Here is a 17,358-nt window from a genome sequence, read left to right on the forward strand (position 1 = left end):
CTCTCTCCTTCTCCCTTCCTCTCTCTAAAATCAATAAAGAAAAATTTTTTTAAAAAGGCAAGGGATAAGACAACTGCTCTGATATGGAGGGAAAAAGCAAATGGAAACATTCACATTAAAGTTCATTGTAGAACAGCAGGCACAGAAAATAGGTTTAAAAATATGAAAATGACACTAAGATGAGTGATCAGGAATGATACTTTTTAAATTCCAGTTTTGGCCTTTTAAAGTTAAGAGCAATGGGGAGAAACTTAAGCCTATGGGGAGGAGTTGGTGCAGAAAACGAATGGGAGCTAGAAACAGGGTTGAGGATGTAGGAGATTAGGGAGCAGCCAGAAACAATTTAAATACATTCAAAAATGGATTGAGAATCCCTCTAAATCCATCCTCTCCAAAAATGTTCACTAAATGAGAGAATTGTTTATAAAAGTTGGTGGCAATAAAAGTGACTATTTTATCTTACAAAAGAAAAGTAGCATTTGAATGTAGATTAGAAATGCTGTTAAAAATTAGTTCACTGATCAGGCTGCAGAAACTGAACCGTAAGTGCTGCAGTCAGTGATACATGGCAGAAAACTGCTTCCAAAAATAGAATTGCCATACTAGGACTCAACATAAGTGAAACTATTAAACGAGTGCTTAACTCTTTCTATTTGAAGCCTAATGAAAAAACACTGGCAACCGTACTTAAGAAATCTAACAGTTCACATGAATATGAAAAATACTGCAGCTACCTTTAAGTTTTCTGAGATAAAACTTGAGGAGATCTAGAATGTTCTAGTTCAGTACTTGGGCTCAAAACCAACTAGGCATCTGAAATGTATCTAGACTATTTTCCTTACATAGTATCATTGTCATCATCATCTTCATGTTTTCTCTTCAATGGGTTTGAGTCATTAGTCGTGTTCTGTGATGAAACCATGTTGGCGGTAATAAGAATATTTTTAGGTCCAATCATTGAAGGATTAATCAGAACATTCTGAACTGCAGTTGTTGCAGGAACTGTAAACAGAAGAGAAAACACCCCCACGCTGTGAATTACCCAGGATCAGAAACATATGATAAAAAGTATTCCCCAGAGTTGAGTGTAATTCTAATAATTTCAATAGCATGAAGTGCATCTACATTATAGAAGAAACTTAGGTAATTATTACTGCATTAAAAGTTGAATTAAATTTTTAAATACTTAAACTAGTATCTAGTATAAGATTAAAGGAGTTCTGTTTCTAAAAAATTTTAACTACTTCAAATTTTACTTAGTACTTAGTCATGGGAAGCAGTGCACTGGATTCATCATACACACTAAAGGTATATATGTACAAGGTAAAGAATCATGCTTCCCATATACCAGTGGTTCTCAACCTTCCTAATGCTGTGACCCTTTAATACAGCTCCTCATGTTATATGTGGGCGTATCTGCATGTGGGCGGACCCGCCTGGAAACGATAGAGGAGCCATGTCTCAGTTCCTAAGACCATTGGAAATATGTGTTTTCTGATGGTCTTAGGCGACCCCTGTGAAAGGGTCGCTCGACCCCCATAGGGGTCGCAACCCAGAGGTTGAGAACCGCTGCCTTATACAGCCATCCCTCACTACTTCGCGCTCGACTGTTTGCGGCTTTACTCTATCGCAGTTTTTTCAAATATATTCATTACAAAGTTGATCGAGACAGTGAAAATGATACAGCGAGTGCTCGGTTGTCTGAGTCAATTATACACCCCTGAATTACAATTAAAATTAAAATTACTGTACGTATGGACTGTAGGCCTATGTATCCGAGCACCCCAGGAAGCCTTCAATGCCAGGTGCAACCGCTAGAGTCTGGAACGTATTAACCGCGATAAACGAGGGACGACTGTAGGCCAATATTTTATATAAATCGTTTACTGTGTGTGGTTAAGTTTAAGATGTAAATCTAAGCATATGCATTAATGAGCTATGCCATAACGAATTCTACTTATATTATTCCAACTTCATATGTCTTCCATGAAGTGAGTAAAGGTATACTTTTCTTTTGATATTCACTAAGTCATATTATTTTCTTGAGCTTCAACCCCAAGTGCTTTTCCCTGAAGATGCCTTAGATCTGTGGGCCCTAACTTATTTTAGTTCACAGTGTTTTCTGAGAATCTGATGGTCACACTGAATCCTCTCCCTAATCCCCAAATGTTACATATATTTACATTTTCATATACTTTTAGTTGGCTCATAGACCCCACTCTGAAGTTCTGCAGCATTACTGCCACCTTCTTTTTATGCTATTAAAACAATTTAACTCTTGCTATGGGAACACAAACTGTTCTATAATAACAAATTATTCAGAAATTTTAAAACTCAGAAAAAAAAATTTTTAAAAGAACCACTTAGAACACCACAACCCCCGACCCCACGACGTTACCTGGTTTGGCAGGTGTGGACTGAGAAGGTGGAATCTGCACCGCAAATCTTTGGCTTGTCACTGACACTGGAGGTGCCACTTTATTTGTGACAGACACCGTTTGTGGGGTTGCTGTAGTTGCAATTAACAGACCATGTTAGTTAGATGACTTATTATACAGGTTCATATTCTGCCCTCCTTAGCTTACCAGAAACTACCTTTAAAGCACAGGGAACTAATAAAAGGTGAGGAAAAAATCATTAGAAATAAGAGTGAAATAACTTCAAAAGTGTTTACAAGCTCAATAGTTTCGATGCTAAAACCAGTAGCATAGTGGTAAAAAATGTAGGCTCTGGGGCCTACCTGCTTGTATTTGCATCCAGGCTTTCATCACCTAGCTGGGTGTCCTTGGGCAAGTATTTAATCTTTTTGTATCTCTTGTCATCCTCAAATGGGGACAACAGTACCTATTTAATAGGATTCTTGTGAGAATTAAAATAATTCATGTAAAGCTATTCAAGCAGCGACTGGCACTGAATTTTAGTGACAGGAAGTCATCAAGGGAAGTGTTTAGATAAATTAGCAGAATAAAGACCAAAGTTTTCTATTAATTACCCTACATGGCACTTTTAATCTTTGTCATTTGCTGAGAACTAGAAGATATCTACTATGCCCATGAAGCTAAATCAGCATGCATTTAACAAAAGCCTTCAGGACAAAAATATTCTTTTTCCATATCCAGATATTTTTTTAAGTAGACAGGGATCTTGGAGATAACCTAGTCCAGTGCCCCTTATTTAAATTCAACCTTTTAATACAAGGTAAAATTTAAATACCATCTCGCTTTATAAATTTTTTTATTTCAAAAGTTGTTACCTGCCTCTGAAATTCCCCTACTATTTTGTAGGGGCCTTATTATTAGTGTCTTACATTGTTCCCTAAATTACAAGCCTCAGATAACCTTTTTTATCCTATGAGCACATGGCTTTTGTGCCTTGTTCCTAACAGGCAGTCAACAAATGTTTGCTTAATGAATTAATATGGCAAGACTCAAAGATTTAGCATGTATACTGATGTCGTAACTCTCTGAAAAAATGCATTTTTGGAAACATGTACATTCCAAGTTTTTCCTTTGGGGATGCAAAGGTTTTCCATATATCCCTTTCCCCTGGAACCAGTAGTCTGTCCAGGGATAGAGTTATTGAAAACAACTATCATTGAAGAAAAACTACAACTGTCATCATCTCCAGGGATAAAGGAGAAGAAAGCCTTAATGGGGGAAGAAAGCCCCAAAGTACCCAGAAATCAGGGTTCTAGTGCTTTCTCTCACAAACCCACGAAGTAAGAACTTACTCTAATATATCTTCATCCCTAGGTAAGTTTTCTCATGTATTAAGGAGTGGTCTAAAGAATTTGGTGAAGTTTAATGAAGCAATCAATATATCTTATTTGTCAAGAAAATTCACAGTACATAGGTGGTTTTCTTGGTCATTACTATAAGGAATTGTTAACATTTAAGTAAGTATGGAGTTTAGGCTTTAAAATTCAACAAAGGTAGTTGCTTTGGTCTCGTGTTATAAAATTCATTGAAAAATATTTTAAAGTTGAAAATTTGCAACTTTAATAGTTTTTAGCAGCTCCCTCAATTATAGATTTAAAAAAAAACATGTACAATAAAAATGTCTAACTAGGAATATTACACTACTGATCTTATAAAAAAGTCTGAGAAGTGATTTAACTATGAATAAAAATCACAGCTAATAACTAAAATTAGTTTGCCAAAAACACGTGCAACTGATTACCACAGCCTAGACTTAAAAAAAAAAATTGGTATTCACCTAATATGAATCCACAGATAGTGTATGACCAAAAAGTTACATCAATTATATATTCAAATTTCTGTCCACAGAGGTCACATGCAGTTAATTAGAAGTGTACAAGTAATACTAACCAAGCTGGTTTGAAAATGCTAAAATGTCTATGCACATCCTGAGAATATGGAGAGATTATCTACACACCTCAAAAATAAAATGCTTACACTAGAGCTATATGATATCTACAGGACATAAGATATAAGCCATAAAAGCCAAAAATCAATACTGATCAATGAGAAGTGAAATTTTTTTCTGAAAATACTCTGTGAAAGAAATCCAGCAAGAATTTAGGACAAAAAAAATTAGGAAATTGAAATCCATTATTTATATATCTCCTTATTACCTAAACAATGACATTAACAAGATACAAATAATGGTTGCTAAATACCATACTCCACTAAAAGGCACCAGAGCTCTTTGGAGAAATGGCTGATTCTAGGACTGGGGTAGAAATGTAAGATGAGTTTGGAATATGTTGTGCCAGAGAGCAAGAAATGCCCAAGAATGATGGGAAGGCACAGATGAAGGGGCCAATATAGGTCAATCAACACTACTTTTGAAAAGGTTATTATTAAAAACAGAATGTTTTTTTTTCCTGATATCCTTAAGCTTTCTATACATTTTAAAACTCTTCTGACTGCATTCTGTTGCCAATTTATTCAGACATTTCTTTAATCTCTGATAATAATTTGGCTATTGCCATGGGTGTGTTTGGCAATGTCATCTGTATGGAAGGCAGAAAGAACAGCTTAAACTCCAGTTTTTGGTATTATAGTTGATACCAACAACAAGGTTGGTTAATGTCCATATTTATGCTCATTTGGGATCAGATATTCCTTGTGGCTTTTTCATTTTGAAATTTGATAAAATATTATGCCTATAGCTTTATTAGGGGATGAGTAAATGTAATGATGGTAACACACATGGGAATTTCTGACTCACCTTTTGACTTGGATTATATTTCAAAATCAAGTGCTGAGGCACTTCTTTACCACCCAGAAGAGGCATTTCCCTTTCTCACTTACCTAGAGTAGGAGTGGTAGGTCTGCTGCTAACAGCACCAACACTTAACCGTGGAATTAGTCTTCCTTGATTAGGTCCCTAGGGAATTTAACAAATTAGTTTTAATGTTGTTCAGATTTGACACCCAAACTTAGCAGGAATGAAATTAGGATTGTTGATGTGAATTATGATAATCCGTGGCAAGAATGTCCTCTTTTGTTCTATTAGTGTTCTAAATCTAACATAACTAGGGTTTGCATAAATATATAAGTATACATGTATGTACGTATATAAAATTCTATATAGTATTTTAAAAATAATTATTTTGTTTATTGATTTGAGAGAGAGGGGGAGAGAGAGAGATAGAAACATCAATGAGAGAGAACATCGATTGGCTGCCTCCTGCATGCCCCCCACTGGGGATCGGGCCTACAACCTGGGCATGTGCCCTGACCGGGAATCGAACCAGCAACGTTTTGGTGCATGGGTCGACACTCAACCACTGAGCGACATCAGCCAGGCTAGTATTTGGTTTAAGATAGTCTTATTTGAGAAAAACAGCTAACTTCCTTATAATTTTTAATCTTAACTAGTGAACATCTAACCCCCCCAAAAGAAACTCTTATAGTGGAATTACAGACATCAAAAGCAGCCCCATGTGGGAAGAACTTTTTCAGTGGAGGGAGAGCCTTAGGTCATATTTCAGAAAGCAAGTCTAATTCCTGATGGTGTATTATCAGCATTCACTAAAAAACTATGGTATAGCCTGGCCAGTGTGGCTCAGTGGTTGAGCGTCGACCCATGTACCAAGAGGACACTGGTTCGATTCCCAGTCAAGACACACGCTCAAGTTGTAGGTCAGATCCCCAGTGGGGAGCATGCAGAAGGCAGCCAATCGATGTTCTCTCTCATGGATGTTTCTCTCCCTCTCCCTTCCTCTCTCAAATCAATAAAAAAAATTAATAAAAAAAACTATGGTATAGTGGGAAGATTGGGGATTATGAGACCTGAGTATCAGACTTAGCTTTGCTACTAACTTCATATATAAGTTTAGATGTGAAAAATAAGTGTTGGTTTAGATGAACACTGAAGCTCCTTTGAGCTCTAAAAATCTTAGATCTCATATTTTGTATTTTAACATAGCAGCTCACTGCAGACATGGTATTTTCAAAGCAGTAAATTATAAAAAAACCCTAGTAAATTCAATTGTTTCAGGGTTTTTTTTTTGTAATCTTTACCTGAGGATACTTTTCCATTGATTTTTAGATAGAGTGGAAGAGAAGAAGGGAGAGAGAAAGAGAGAGGGGGAGAGAAACATTGATTGGTTGCCTCCACATCATGAACCCAACCTGGACCGGGGATCACACCTGCAACCTAGGCATGTACCCTTTGATGGGGAATTGAACCGGAGACCCTTTGGTCAGCAGGCCGATGTGACCAAACTGGCAAGGACAATTATCTTGGCTTTTAATCTACTGCACTATCTATAGGCACTTGCTTTTTACAAATTCCCCTAACACATCTCAACTTTTTGAAAAACTAAATTGACCAAAAATTTTTACCTTTCTAATGAAGCACTTCAGCCTATAGTTTGGAGATGTTAAGCAGTATCTGTCAGGTGGCAGTCTGGGTCCTGCATATGGCTTAATCAGAGGTAAAGGAGTTTGATTTTTCTGCCTTGCGATATCCAGTAAAAACTAAAAAAAAAAAAAAAAAAAAAAATCCATATTAAACCTACAATGAAAAAATTATAAATAAAATGAAGTTTAAATAAAAGTTTGCTCACATCTCTTGGGGGAGGAGAGGTAAAAGATTGATCAGCGCGACACTGGATTGCCAGTCTCACATCATCTGCATCGACATTAGGTTTCTTAGCATGGCTCGAATAAATTTTTGCATCATCCAGAATTGTAGTCACATATCCTTTAAGAACAAAACATTTTCTTCACCACATGAAAACAGCTTAATATTTATGGCTTTTCTTAATGGAAGATTCCACTAATTTCTAGAAAGTTGATGCATTTTGTTTTTAATATCTAATTGTTCTATCTGATCAATTAAAAGAAAATATCACAGTATAAATACTATTTTCCCCTATCTTGAGCTCCTTTTCACAGTTTTAGGCTCAATTCGATGATATTAACTGTTCAAGTAATTTAGTTGAAAGTGTTCTTACAATAAAACAATCTTTTCAAATTCCCAAATTAGGCACATTTTTCGTGTCTTGTTAACTTACGGAAAGCAAATTCCAACATTTGGTTTATAACTCTCGGTTCGTACTCTGTAATTCCCATGTCCTTCAGGATCTGTGCCATCACCTGTGGATTCAAATAAGAAGCTCCTGGTGCATAATGTAGGTATTAGGACTCAACCCTGGACCCAAGGTGGTGTTTATACTTAAGATACCAGGTCTCCCTTCTCTGAGCTTTAAACGTGTACTCATCCTTTTCTGCCCAAGTCAGTGTCGGGAACACACCGAATACCGTGGTACCCGCTTTGCTGAAAACTTTTATTTTATCTTTTGGCGGGAGGTGGGGGCGAAGGGAAGAGAAGCGCCGGGTTGGCTTCCCAGCGGAGGGAGGGGCGGCCACAGCTGGTTGTCATTTTCGGCTGCGGCGACGGGGAAGCCGGCGAGCATCACTGCGGACGCGAGAGCAGGGCTCGCAGACCCGGCGACACGACGAGGCGGCGGGGACCCGAGGTCCGGAGACAAAGCCGGGCGCCGGCCTGCGCGGTCCGGCGGGGCTGCGGGGACGGCGGGAGGGCGCCCCGGAGCCAGACACCCCATCCCGCCCCTCCCGGCCGCCCAGGTTGCGCTGAGGCCGGCACGCGGGACCGCGGCAGCCCCTGCGCCTGGGCCTGCCCCCCGGGTCCCGGCCGCGCCGGGCTGTGCGCCCCGCCTCCCATCCCTCGCACTCACCAAGGCGTCTCTCGGCGCGTTCTTGGGAGGCGCCATCTTGCCCGACTCCATGTTCTCCGGCCGCTCGTCACCCGGGGACAGAGGGCTGCTCGCCGGCTCCGCCTCAGGCTCCACCCCTCGGGCGCGAGGGGCGGGGTCACCTCGGTGCCCTGCCGGCCGCCCCTCCAGCTGCTGCCACTGCCCGCGGGAGAACGGGGACAGGTAGGCCGGGCAGGTGCGCGGGAAACTGCCCCAGGAGCCCCAGGCCAGCACCTGGCCGAGCCGAGCAGCTCCTCTTCCCAGGGTTGTTCTCAGCGAAAGTGCACCGAGGGGGCCGCTCTTGTCTTTTCTGGGGTCTCTCCTCACACCTCTCCTGCTGCCACTTTGGCCCCTCAGTTTCCCTGGAATCCCTCCCTGCAGGGGCTCTGCCCCCACCTGCCAGATCAAAAGCAGGACGCCAGTTAAATTTCAATACCAGATTAGCAACTACATTTTTATTTTTAATTTTTTTAATCCTCACCTGAGGATATTTTTGCATTCATCTTCAGATAGAGCGGGAGGGAGAGAGGGAGGGAGAGAGAGAGAAACATCGTTGTGAGAGAAACATCGAGTGGTTGCCACCCACACGACCCCAACGGGCCAGGGACAAACCTCAGCCCAGGTACATGCCCTTAGCAGGAACCGAACCTGGGTTTCTCTGGTCAACAGGCCAACACTTTAACCACTGAGAAGACCAGCCAGGGCAACACAACTACCTTTTTAGCATGAGTACATCCCAACTATTACACAGGCTATACCTTCTACAAAAAAATGATGTGTTGTTGATGTGACATTCAAATTTAGCAGGGCTTTTGAGTTTTTATTTGCAAAATTTGACAACTCACCTCTATAGCCTGTTCTCCATACAGCAGGCCTTTGGTCAGCTCTGGTCACACTTAAAGCCCTGTCATGGTTGCCCATTTTACACTGATGAGAAGCTAAAGCCTTTGACCACCTGCAGAATTACCCACTGGAACCCCTCCAGCCTTGCTCCTTGGCCCTGAATACTTTTCTCTGTCCCTGCTGAGGCCCACGCAGAGCCCGCACTTGCCTTCCAGATGCCCTCCCCACCCCACTCTCCACAGAGCAGTCTGAATGACTTAAAAACGTGCATCAGTTAAGCAGCTCTGGCTTACAAGTGTTCCAAAGAGAACTCTTTCTTACTCCTCCACAGTCCGCCAATGCCCTAGAGTTTCCCATCCAGGAAAAGGTACTCTGACCCAGCAGTCAGCCATGCTATATGCTCCCCCCCCACCCCCAACCCACAGTCAGTCTAGCAACAAGTCCTGTCAGGGCAACCTCCCAAAGACTATCTGTGTCTTGGTATCTCCATCCAGCGTTACCATGCTAACAGTCCAAGCCAACAGCCTCCCTATCAAGACTACAGAAATATGTCCCCCAAAATTGTGCCTCTCATTCTCCACACAGCCAGAGGGATCTCTCAGTCATACAGGAGATAATTCTATTCCTTTCCTTTTTATTTTTAATCCTCACCCGAGGACAATTTTTCGTTCAGATAGAGTGGGAGGGAGGGAGAGAGAGAGAGAGAGAGAGAGAGAGAGAGAGAAACATTGACGTGAAAGGGACACATCGAGTGGCTGCCACCCGCACGACCCAACCACGGCCGGGGACAAACTGCAACTGAGGTACGTGCCCTTAGCGGGAACCAAACCCGGGTCTCTCTGGACCGCAGGCTGACGCTCTAACCACTGAGCAAAACCAGCTAGGGCTCTATTCCTTTCCTTAAAACCCTCCAATGGCTTTCCTCATGCACAAAAATTCATACTGATTCCCTTTATTTTTTGTCATTCTCACCTGAAGACATTTTTGCATTTATCTTCAGATAGAGCAGGAGGGAGAGAGGGAGAAACATCAACTGGTTGCCACCCACATGGCCTGGGGCGGGGGGGACAAACTGCAACTGAGGTATGTGCCCTTAGCGGGAATCAAACCCAGGTCTCTCTGGTCCGTGGGCCAACGCTCTAACCGCTGAGCCAAACTGGCCAGGGCCTGATATCTGAGGCTTAGCGGGCCCTTCAGTTTTCGGCACAAGCTTACCTCATTGGACTTGTCTGAAATGATCATCTACCAGGCATCCATCTTGAACTTTGGGCAGGTTCCCCAAGAACCTTATATTCTTAGCACATTGTTTCCAGTGGGAACCTTCATATCTATGCTCTGCAAGCGCCTCTCCCAGCTCATCGCAGGCAACCTTTATATAAGACGGATAATAATTTTCTCCCTTTTGAATACGTAGTATATGCACAAGGTACAAAAATTTAAAAATGCATATTAAATCTAATGAATCTAATGAATAAAGTAAATTGATGAATGAAATAGAAACAGAGGCATGGAAACATGGAACAGACCGACAAACCTCAGAGAGAAGTGGGAGGGGTAGAGATTAACCAAGGGATTTACATGCATATATGGACACAGTCAATAGTGAGGTGAAGGCCCGGGGCAGGACAGGAACTGGGATGAGGGGGGCAATGGGGGAAAAAGGGGGGACATCTGTAATACTCTCAACAATAAAGATTTAATAAAAAAATAGATATTAAAAAAACAAGAAAAAGAAAACCTCTTTGGCTTGTTCCAGCCACTCATTTCTTTTTTCACAAAAGGTACCATTGTTTACGTTTCTTGTCTGTAATTTACAAATATTTTCTTTATACCTTGTTCCCCCACCCAAATGGTACTAAACCATTGAGATGACTAACCTCTAGAAAGCAACCCAGGATACAACTGTACTAGATGAAAGACCCATAATATATAATAAATAATTGTGCACATGTGTGTTACTGCTTTAATATAAAAATAGATATTCATTTTAAATTTTTTTTTCTGTATTTATTTTTCTGTTACAGACATGCTATTATTTAAAACAAAACAATAGGACTAGTTAACAGTGGCAGTTAGTAATATTTAATTTTAGGACTAATTAAATAATATGTGTGAGAAAATATAACATTTTTTTATAGTTTTCTCTGTCATAGAAATTTTATTTTAACTCTTGGATATTTAAAGTTTGTAGCACATATATTGTCTATCTTTAACATGCATAAATATAAGACTTTAAAAAAGGAGAATGTAAATACAATAAGACAGCTATCATCTATTGCATATGTTTAATAAGAAAATTGCAATGAAATGTTTCTTTTGGCCCCATGATACAGGAGGATATTATTACTCTTTCTGTTTTGTTTCCAATAATACTTCTCTGAACTGCCTATAGCCGTAGGACATCCATATCAATACCTATACAGCACCTCATTGTTATTCTAAAATAACAGCTTTATTTATATATAATTCACATGCCATACAATTTGCCAACTTAACGGTGTACAGTTAAGGAATAGCTTTAGTCTATTCACAGAGTTGTGCAGCAATTACACCATGCATTCTAGAACATTTTCATCCTCACCCAAAGAAAATCTACTTGGACAAAAAAATGGATGCACTTCTATGGCAATAAATGATACTTATACTCCCTATATAATCTGTGCTTCACTAAGATACTGCTTATGTAGCTACCAGGCTTATCCATCTACTGCATACTGACTTATTCTGTGTATTTGGAGTAATTGTTAGAGATTTTCAGATATTTACAACTACCATCCATGCTTTACAATAATGATAATTTTAAAAACTAGTATAGCCCTACTGGTGTGGCTCAGTGGTTGAGCATTGACCCATGCACCAAGAGGTCACCAGTTTGGGGGCATGAAGGAAGCGGCCAATGGATGTTCTTTCTCATTGATGTTTTTATCTTTCTCTCCCTTCTTCTCTCTCTAAAATCAATAAAGAAAAAAAATTAAAAAAAAAACTACTATAATTCATCACCTGGATTTGTCATAGTCCTTGATTTCTTCTTGGCTAGCTAATGGAAAATTTATACTATAGTAAAACGTTCTTGTTATACCTATATAAGTACTACAGGACAGGTAGAACTGTCTGTCACTAGCATAAAAAAAAAAGCTAGGTCTAAAACAGACCCAGCTAGACTCTGGGACATGATTTAATTGCCTGGGTTTTAGAATTTTAGCTCGTGGCTTTGAGATTTGTTACAAGGACCAATAATCATTTTGTTTCTGATAATTGCCTGTTAGAATTTGGCTGGTGTATCCTGTCCAGAGTCTTAAATGCTGCTGCATAGCCATTGTCATATCAGATGGTTCAATAACTCATCCTACAACAAAAGGAGAAAAAAGGGTGAACTCTTGTTCAACTATAGACTATGTTTAATCTATACATTTCTGAACTTGATCAACAAAATCTTAGTGAAAATCCAGTTATCATGGATTAAAGTTCTGTGGTCTGATGTCATCTGTCCTTGGACAAAAGGGAGAATGAAGGAACGAACAACAACAACAATAACATAAAAGCATTCTCTGACTTCCAGAAACTGGCTTAATACAGTTAGGCCTCAGTGTTGTTAGAAGCTTGCCTGGTGCTCATAGCTAGGCCATGCTATTTTCCTGTTGAACATAATCTCAAGGAAAACCAATGTCAGACATTCACTCTGGGACTATGATAAAGTGAGACATAGCAAGTCCACTTCATAACTTTGTCTAAGCACAGACAAAAACAAGGTCACTGTGACCCATAAAATACCAAACATCCCCCTTACTCAGATACCATAAGTAACTACTACTTCTTTACCAATTACAGCTTTATCTTTGTTGTAAATCTGCCTTCCCTGTAGATGAGATTTATTATGATACCCAATCAGAGTTGCCCCTACTTTCTGACAGCACCCAATCTAGAGTAAACATCTTCCTATTTAGACCCTTTAATATCCTCTTAATATGACTCCCCATAGTTTCCCATGGTATACATTCTCCTTTGCTGTAAGAAGTAATGAACACAGCTTGTTCAACTACAGGTGTATTCCTAGTATTCTTTGGTTTGGAAGACATTGGCATTTGCTATCTATATATACTCTTTGGTGAAGTGTCTCTTCTTCATCTCCTAACTCATTGTTGAATTGGATTATTTGTTTTTTTTATTATATAATTTTAAGAGTTTTTTTTTTATGTATTCTAGATATAAGTCCTTTAACAGATTTGGAAATATTATCTCTTGGTCTATAGCTTGTGTTTTCATTTTTCTTAATGGCATCTGTTGAAGCTTATTTTTAACCAAAGAACTTATATGTGTATATGCATAACCACTGGACACAGACAATAGTGTGGTTAAGGCCTGGATGGGGGATGGGAGAAGGGTGGAGGGGGTCAGTGGGGGAAAAAAAGGACATCAGTAATACTCTCAACAATAAAGATAATTTATAAAAAATCAAAGGGAAAAATTCTCAGGTGACAATTAAAAAAGTATTCTAATAAACTCAATTCACACATACATAAAAACAATAAGAATAAATAAACTTATAAGTTTAAAAAATTTTGAGGAAGTCTAATTTATCAATTTTTAAAGTAGATTGTGCATTTGGTGACCTACTTAAGGAGCATTTGCCTAATCCATGGTCTTGAAGATTTTCTCCTATGTGTTCTTATAAAAGTTTTATAGTTTTAGCTCATATGTAAGTCTATGTTTGTATATATGTTGTGAGGTAAGGGTCTAAATTCATCTTGCTGCATGTGGATATCCAATTGTTGAAAAAAAATTTTTCCCTATTGATTTGCCTTGGTATCTTTGTTGAAAATCAATTGTCCATAAAGTTAAGGGTCTATTTTTGGATTCTCTATTTTGTTTTATTCATCTATATGTTTACCCTTATTCCAGTACCATATTGTCTTAATTATTGCAGGTTGTAGTCAGTTTTGAAACTGGGAGTGTGAGTCTTCCAACTGTATTCTTTTTCAAAAAAACTTTTTTTGTGTTCTTGGTATTTTGCATTTCCATAAAAATTTAAGACCAGTTTTTCATTTTTACAAAAAAAATTCTTCTGAGATTTTGATAGAGATTGCATTGAATTTTTGACCCAGGCACTATTTAGAAATATGTTTGATCTCTAAGTATTTGGGGATTTTTCAACTATAATTTTGTTATTGATGTCTTGTTTTATTCCATTGTGTTCTGAGAGCGTAAGTTGTATGAATTCTATTCTTTAAAATTTGTTAAGGTGTGTTTTATGGTCCAGAATGTGGTCTATCCTGCTGGATGTTCTATGTCAGCTTGAGAAAAATGTGTATTCTGTTGTTGTTTGATGAAGTATCTAGAATATATAAAGACCTCTTACATTCCAATCATAAAAAGACAAATAAACCATATCTTGCTCCTCTGCAATCTTCAGTTGAAAGTGAGCCTTATTTTTTTTAAAAAGTATGTTTTTACTGATATTGGAGAGAGAGGAAGTTAGAGGGAGCAAGAGATAGAGATATCAATGAGATAGAAGCATTGATCAGCTGCCTCCTGCACACCTGCTATTGGGGATCAAGCCCGAAACTTAGGCATGTGCCCTGACCAGGAATTGAATTGGTGACCTCTCAGTGCGTGGGACAACATCCAATCAACTGAGCCACACTGGCAGGGCAAGCCTCATTTAGTATTTTAAATATAGAGTATAGTGGTCATAGGAGCAATTTAGGACCTGATAGTGTAGAGAAATTATTGTGCATACACTATAATGTCATAATTACAAAATTATTTTTGATTCAGAATATTTAATGGATTCTTGATAATTATTATGAACTTCAATGGAATAACCTTATTCAGTGCATCATTTTGTCTTGCATTAATGCTTTATGTTCTCATATTTATATTTAAAATTCATATACAAGTAGAAATTTTGCCAATACCTGTTTCTTTTCCTAATTTATTTAACCATTACTATATACTTAGGTAGGTTTGAGTCCATTTGGAAAAAGAAATTTAACATTTTGAACTACCAATAAAAGTAAAGCAGCTTTTTTTTGAGAATGAAATATTTTCTATCAGAATGAATTTTAAGAAAGTTTTCTACATAGTGGCATGCTAATGGAATATCTTTTAGTATAACGGTTACCTGTTTGGCATGGATAGCACATAGGTTGTTGTCCTTGAATGGCCCATTAGCTAGACCCCACCTTCCTCCTGCAAAGCAACAATAGCTGAATTATGGAAGCACAGATCTGTTTTAAAGTCCTGTTCAATTTCTCACACTATATACTGGCAGGGGAGTTTATGAAACAGAATTTCAGTGAACTGATAAGTCTTATTTCACAACAGTACTAGGCTTGTAATAATAACGTTTCTTCATTCCTCCAGTACAGGTTAACTCTTGCATGTTTTTTTTTTTTTTAGTTGGTTGTTAACTGAGTGTTACCACTGGTCAACTGTGAGCAGTCTGCTTGGTATGAGCCATAGTAGAGAGAACTCCTTATTTGCCCTCCTTATCGTTTGGCTAGAGCTTGGTAAACTAGAGACAGTTCTATTGAGACAGGTCAGTAAGCCAGGACAAGTGGAATAGGGAAATTGAAACAGATAGCTGAATAAGTTGGCAGAACAATTTACAGCAGATACAGAAGGTCACCTCCCTAGAAATAACATCTAGGCCACAGTTTCATTTCAGCTCCAGACCCAGAAAAGCAGCAAAACCATGTGGGCGATATCAAGAGCAGCTGCAATGACTAAGGACCCCCTGCCCTGACACTGACCAATCAGTGAGGACCACGACCCTGAAGGAGCACACCTAGAAAGCTGATGAATATTCTATTGAAACCCTCCCCTGAGACCTCCCCTAAGATTCCCACCTGCAAGAGAGAGAGAGATAAAAGCCTCAAGACACAGGACTTAGGGCATGCTGTCCTTCCTAGGAGCACACTTATGGCTCCCCGCATTCTTCCCCACAGGTGTGCATCTCCTAAACTCTAAGGGACCCCAGGAGGCTTGCAACCAGGGCAGCAATGGGCAGTGGCAGTTCGTCCCAAGCTAACCCCTGAACCTGTCCCCAAGGCCCCCTTTCTCTGACCTCTCAGTGAGCCAAAGCAGCCCAGCCTAGGCTCATTTCCCCAGCCCTTTCTTGTTTCACTGTCCCCAGCTTTAATAACGTCCTCTAAAGTTCACCTGGACTTGTGCTGTGAAACTGCTCCTGCACGAAATCAAGAACCCACACACTACCGGCCGGCCCTAGGCAGACCCAAGGGCCAGGTCCCCTTTCCGGTAACACTGTCACTAGAGAGCAGTGGCTTTGGAAACAAAGCCCCAAGTTTATAGCACAGGGAATATAGCTGATAACATATTTTTATCAGAATATTTATTTCAAGAGTTAACATTTTTTTCAGAAAGTAAATATAATATAGTTACTTCTCTGAATATAAAAAACTAACCCTACAATAAAAGTAGAAGACAATTACAAACTTAAGCAATTAGAGAAACATATTTTCTGTTTTCAATTATACTATATTATACATTTATTTTTTTTCCAAGGTGGTTTAATTTATTTGCTCTAAATAGACATTTATTTTTAAAAACCTTGTGTTTTGGAACTTTAGTTAATGTTTAGAAAAACAGCCCAGCTGGTGTGGCTCAGTAGTTGAGCGTTGACCCACGCACTAAGAGGTCGCTGGTTCGATTCCCAGTCAGGGCACATGCCCAGGTTGTTGGCCCAATCCCCATTGGGGGGCATGCAGGAGGCGGCCAATCGATGGTCTCTCTCATTGATGTTTCTATCTCTTCCTCTCACTCTAAAAATCAAAGAAAACACACACACAAACAAAACAGCTCATTTTGTACCTGTGATATTAAGATATGTCTGATCTGTCTGTTGCGGTTCCTTTATAATAGGAAGAAGCGAATGAACACAGAACACAAGACACACAAAACATAAGACCCACAGAACACAAGACACTCACAGACAGTACATGGCTGCAGCCCCAAGTGCTTGCAGCAGTTTATTTTTGAAGGCAAAAGTTTGGCAACCTGCCCTGCTTACTTAGCAGCTTTATTGGACTTTGTTCCTTATTCTTTCCTTGAACCCTTTATCTGAGTAACATAGTCCCTTGTCTGTTCACGTACTGTTCTTAGTAAGAATGTTCCCAGGAAGGTCAGTGCGTGCAACTGCTCGTTCAGGCTCCCGCTGTTGTTCCCAGGAAGGTCAGTGCGTGCAACTGCTCATTCAGGCTCCCGCTGTTTGCAGCGTAGGAGCGCCTGAGCTCGTTTGCAAAGCTCTAGGCATGATCGTGGGAACGCAATAAGGTTCAGCCGTTTGCAGCTGCCCTCAGTTGTCT

The 17,358-nt window shown here is 39.5% G+C and overlaps 1 protein-coding gene across 1 annotated transcript; it reads right to left on the bottom strand.

The window, feature by feature from the left end:
* Positions 1-381: 381 nt before the first annotated feature.
* Positions 382-8,245, bottom strand: TAF9B (TATA-box binding protein associated factor 9b). The gene is made up of 7 exons (XM_036271033.1): positions 8,174-8,245; positions 7,490-7,571; positions 7,040-7,176; positions 6,816-6,950; positions 5,277-5,352; positions 2,399-2,509; positions 382-1,002 (listed from the first exon to the last, which is right to left on the bottom strand). The coding sequence occupies exons 1-7, from the start codon at positions 8,222-8,224 to the stop codon at positions 839-841; spliced, it is 756 nt and encodes a 251-aa protein (XP_036126926.1). The 5' UTR covers positions 8,225-8,245; the 3' UTR covers positions 382-838.
* Between the last annotated feature and the right edge of the window lie 9,113 nt (positions 8,246-17,358).

Source organism: Molossus molossus, unplaced genomic scaffold (assembly GCF_014108415.1).
Source record: "Molossus molossus isolate mMolMol1 unplaced genomic scaffold, mMolMol1.p scaffold_m16_p_2, whole genome shotgun sequence".
NCBI lineage: Eukaryota > Metazoa > Chordata > Mammalia > Chiroptera > Molossidae > Molossus > Molossus molossus.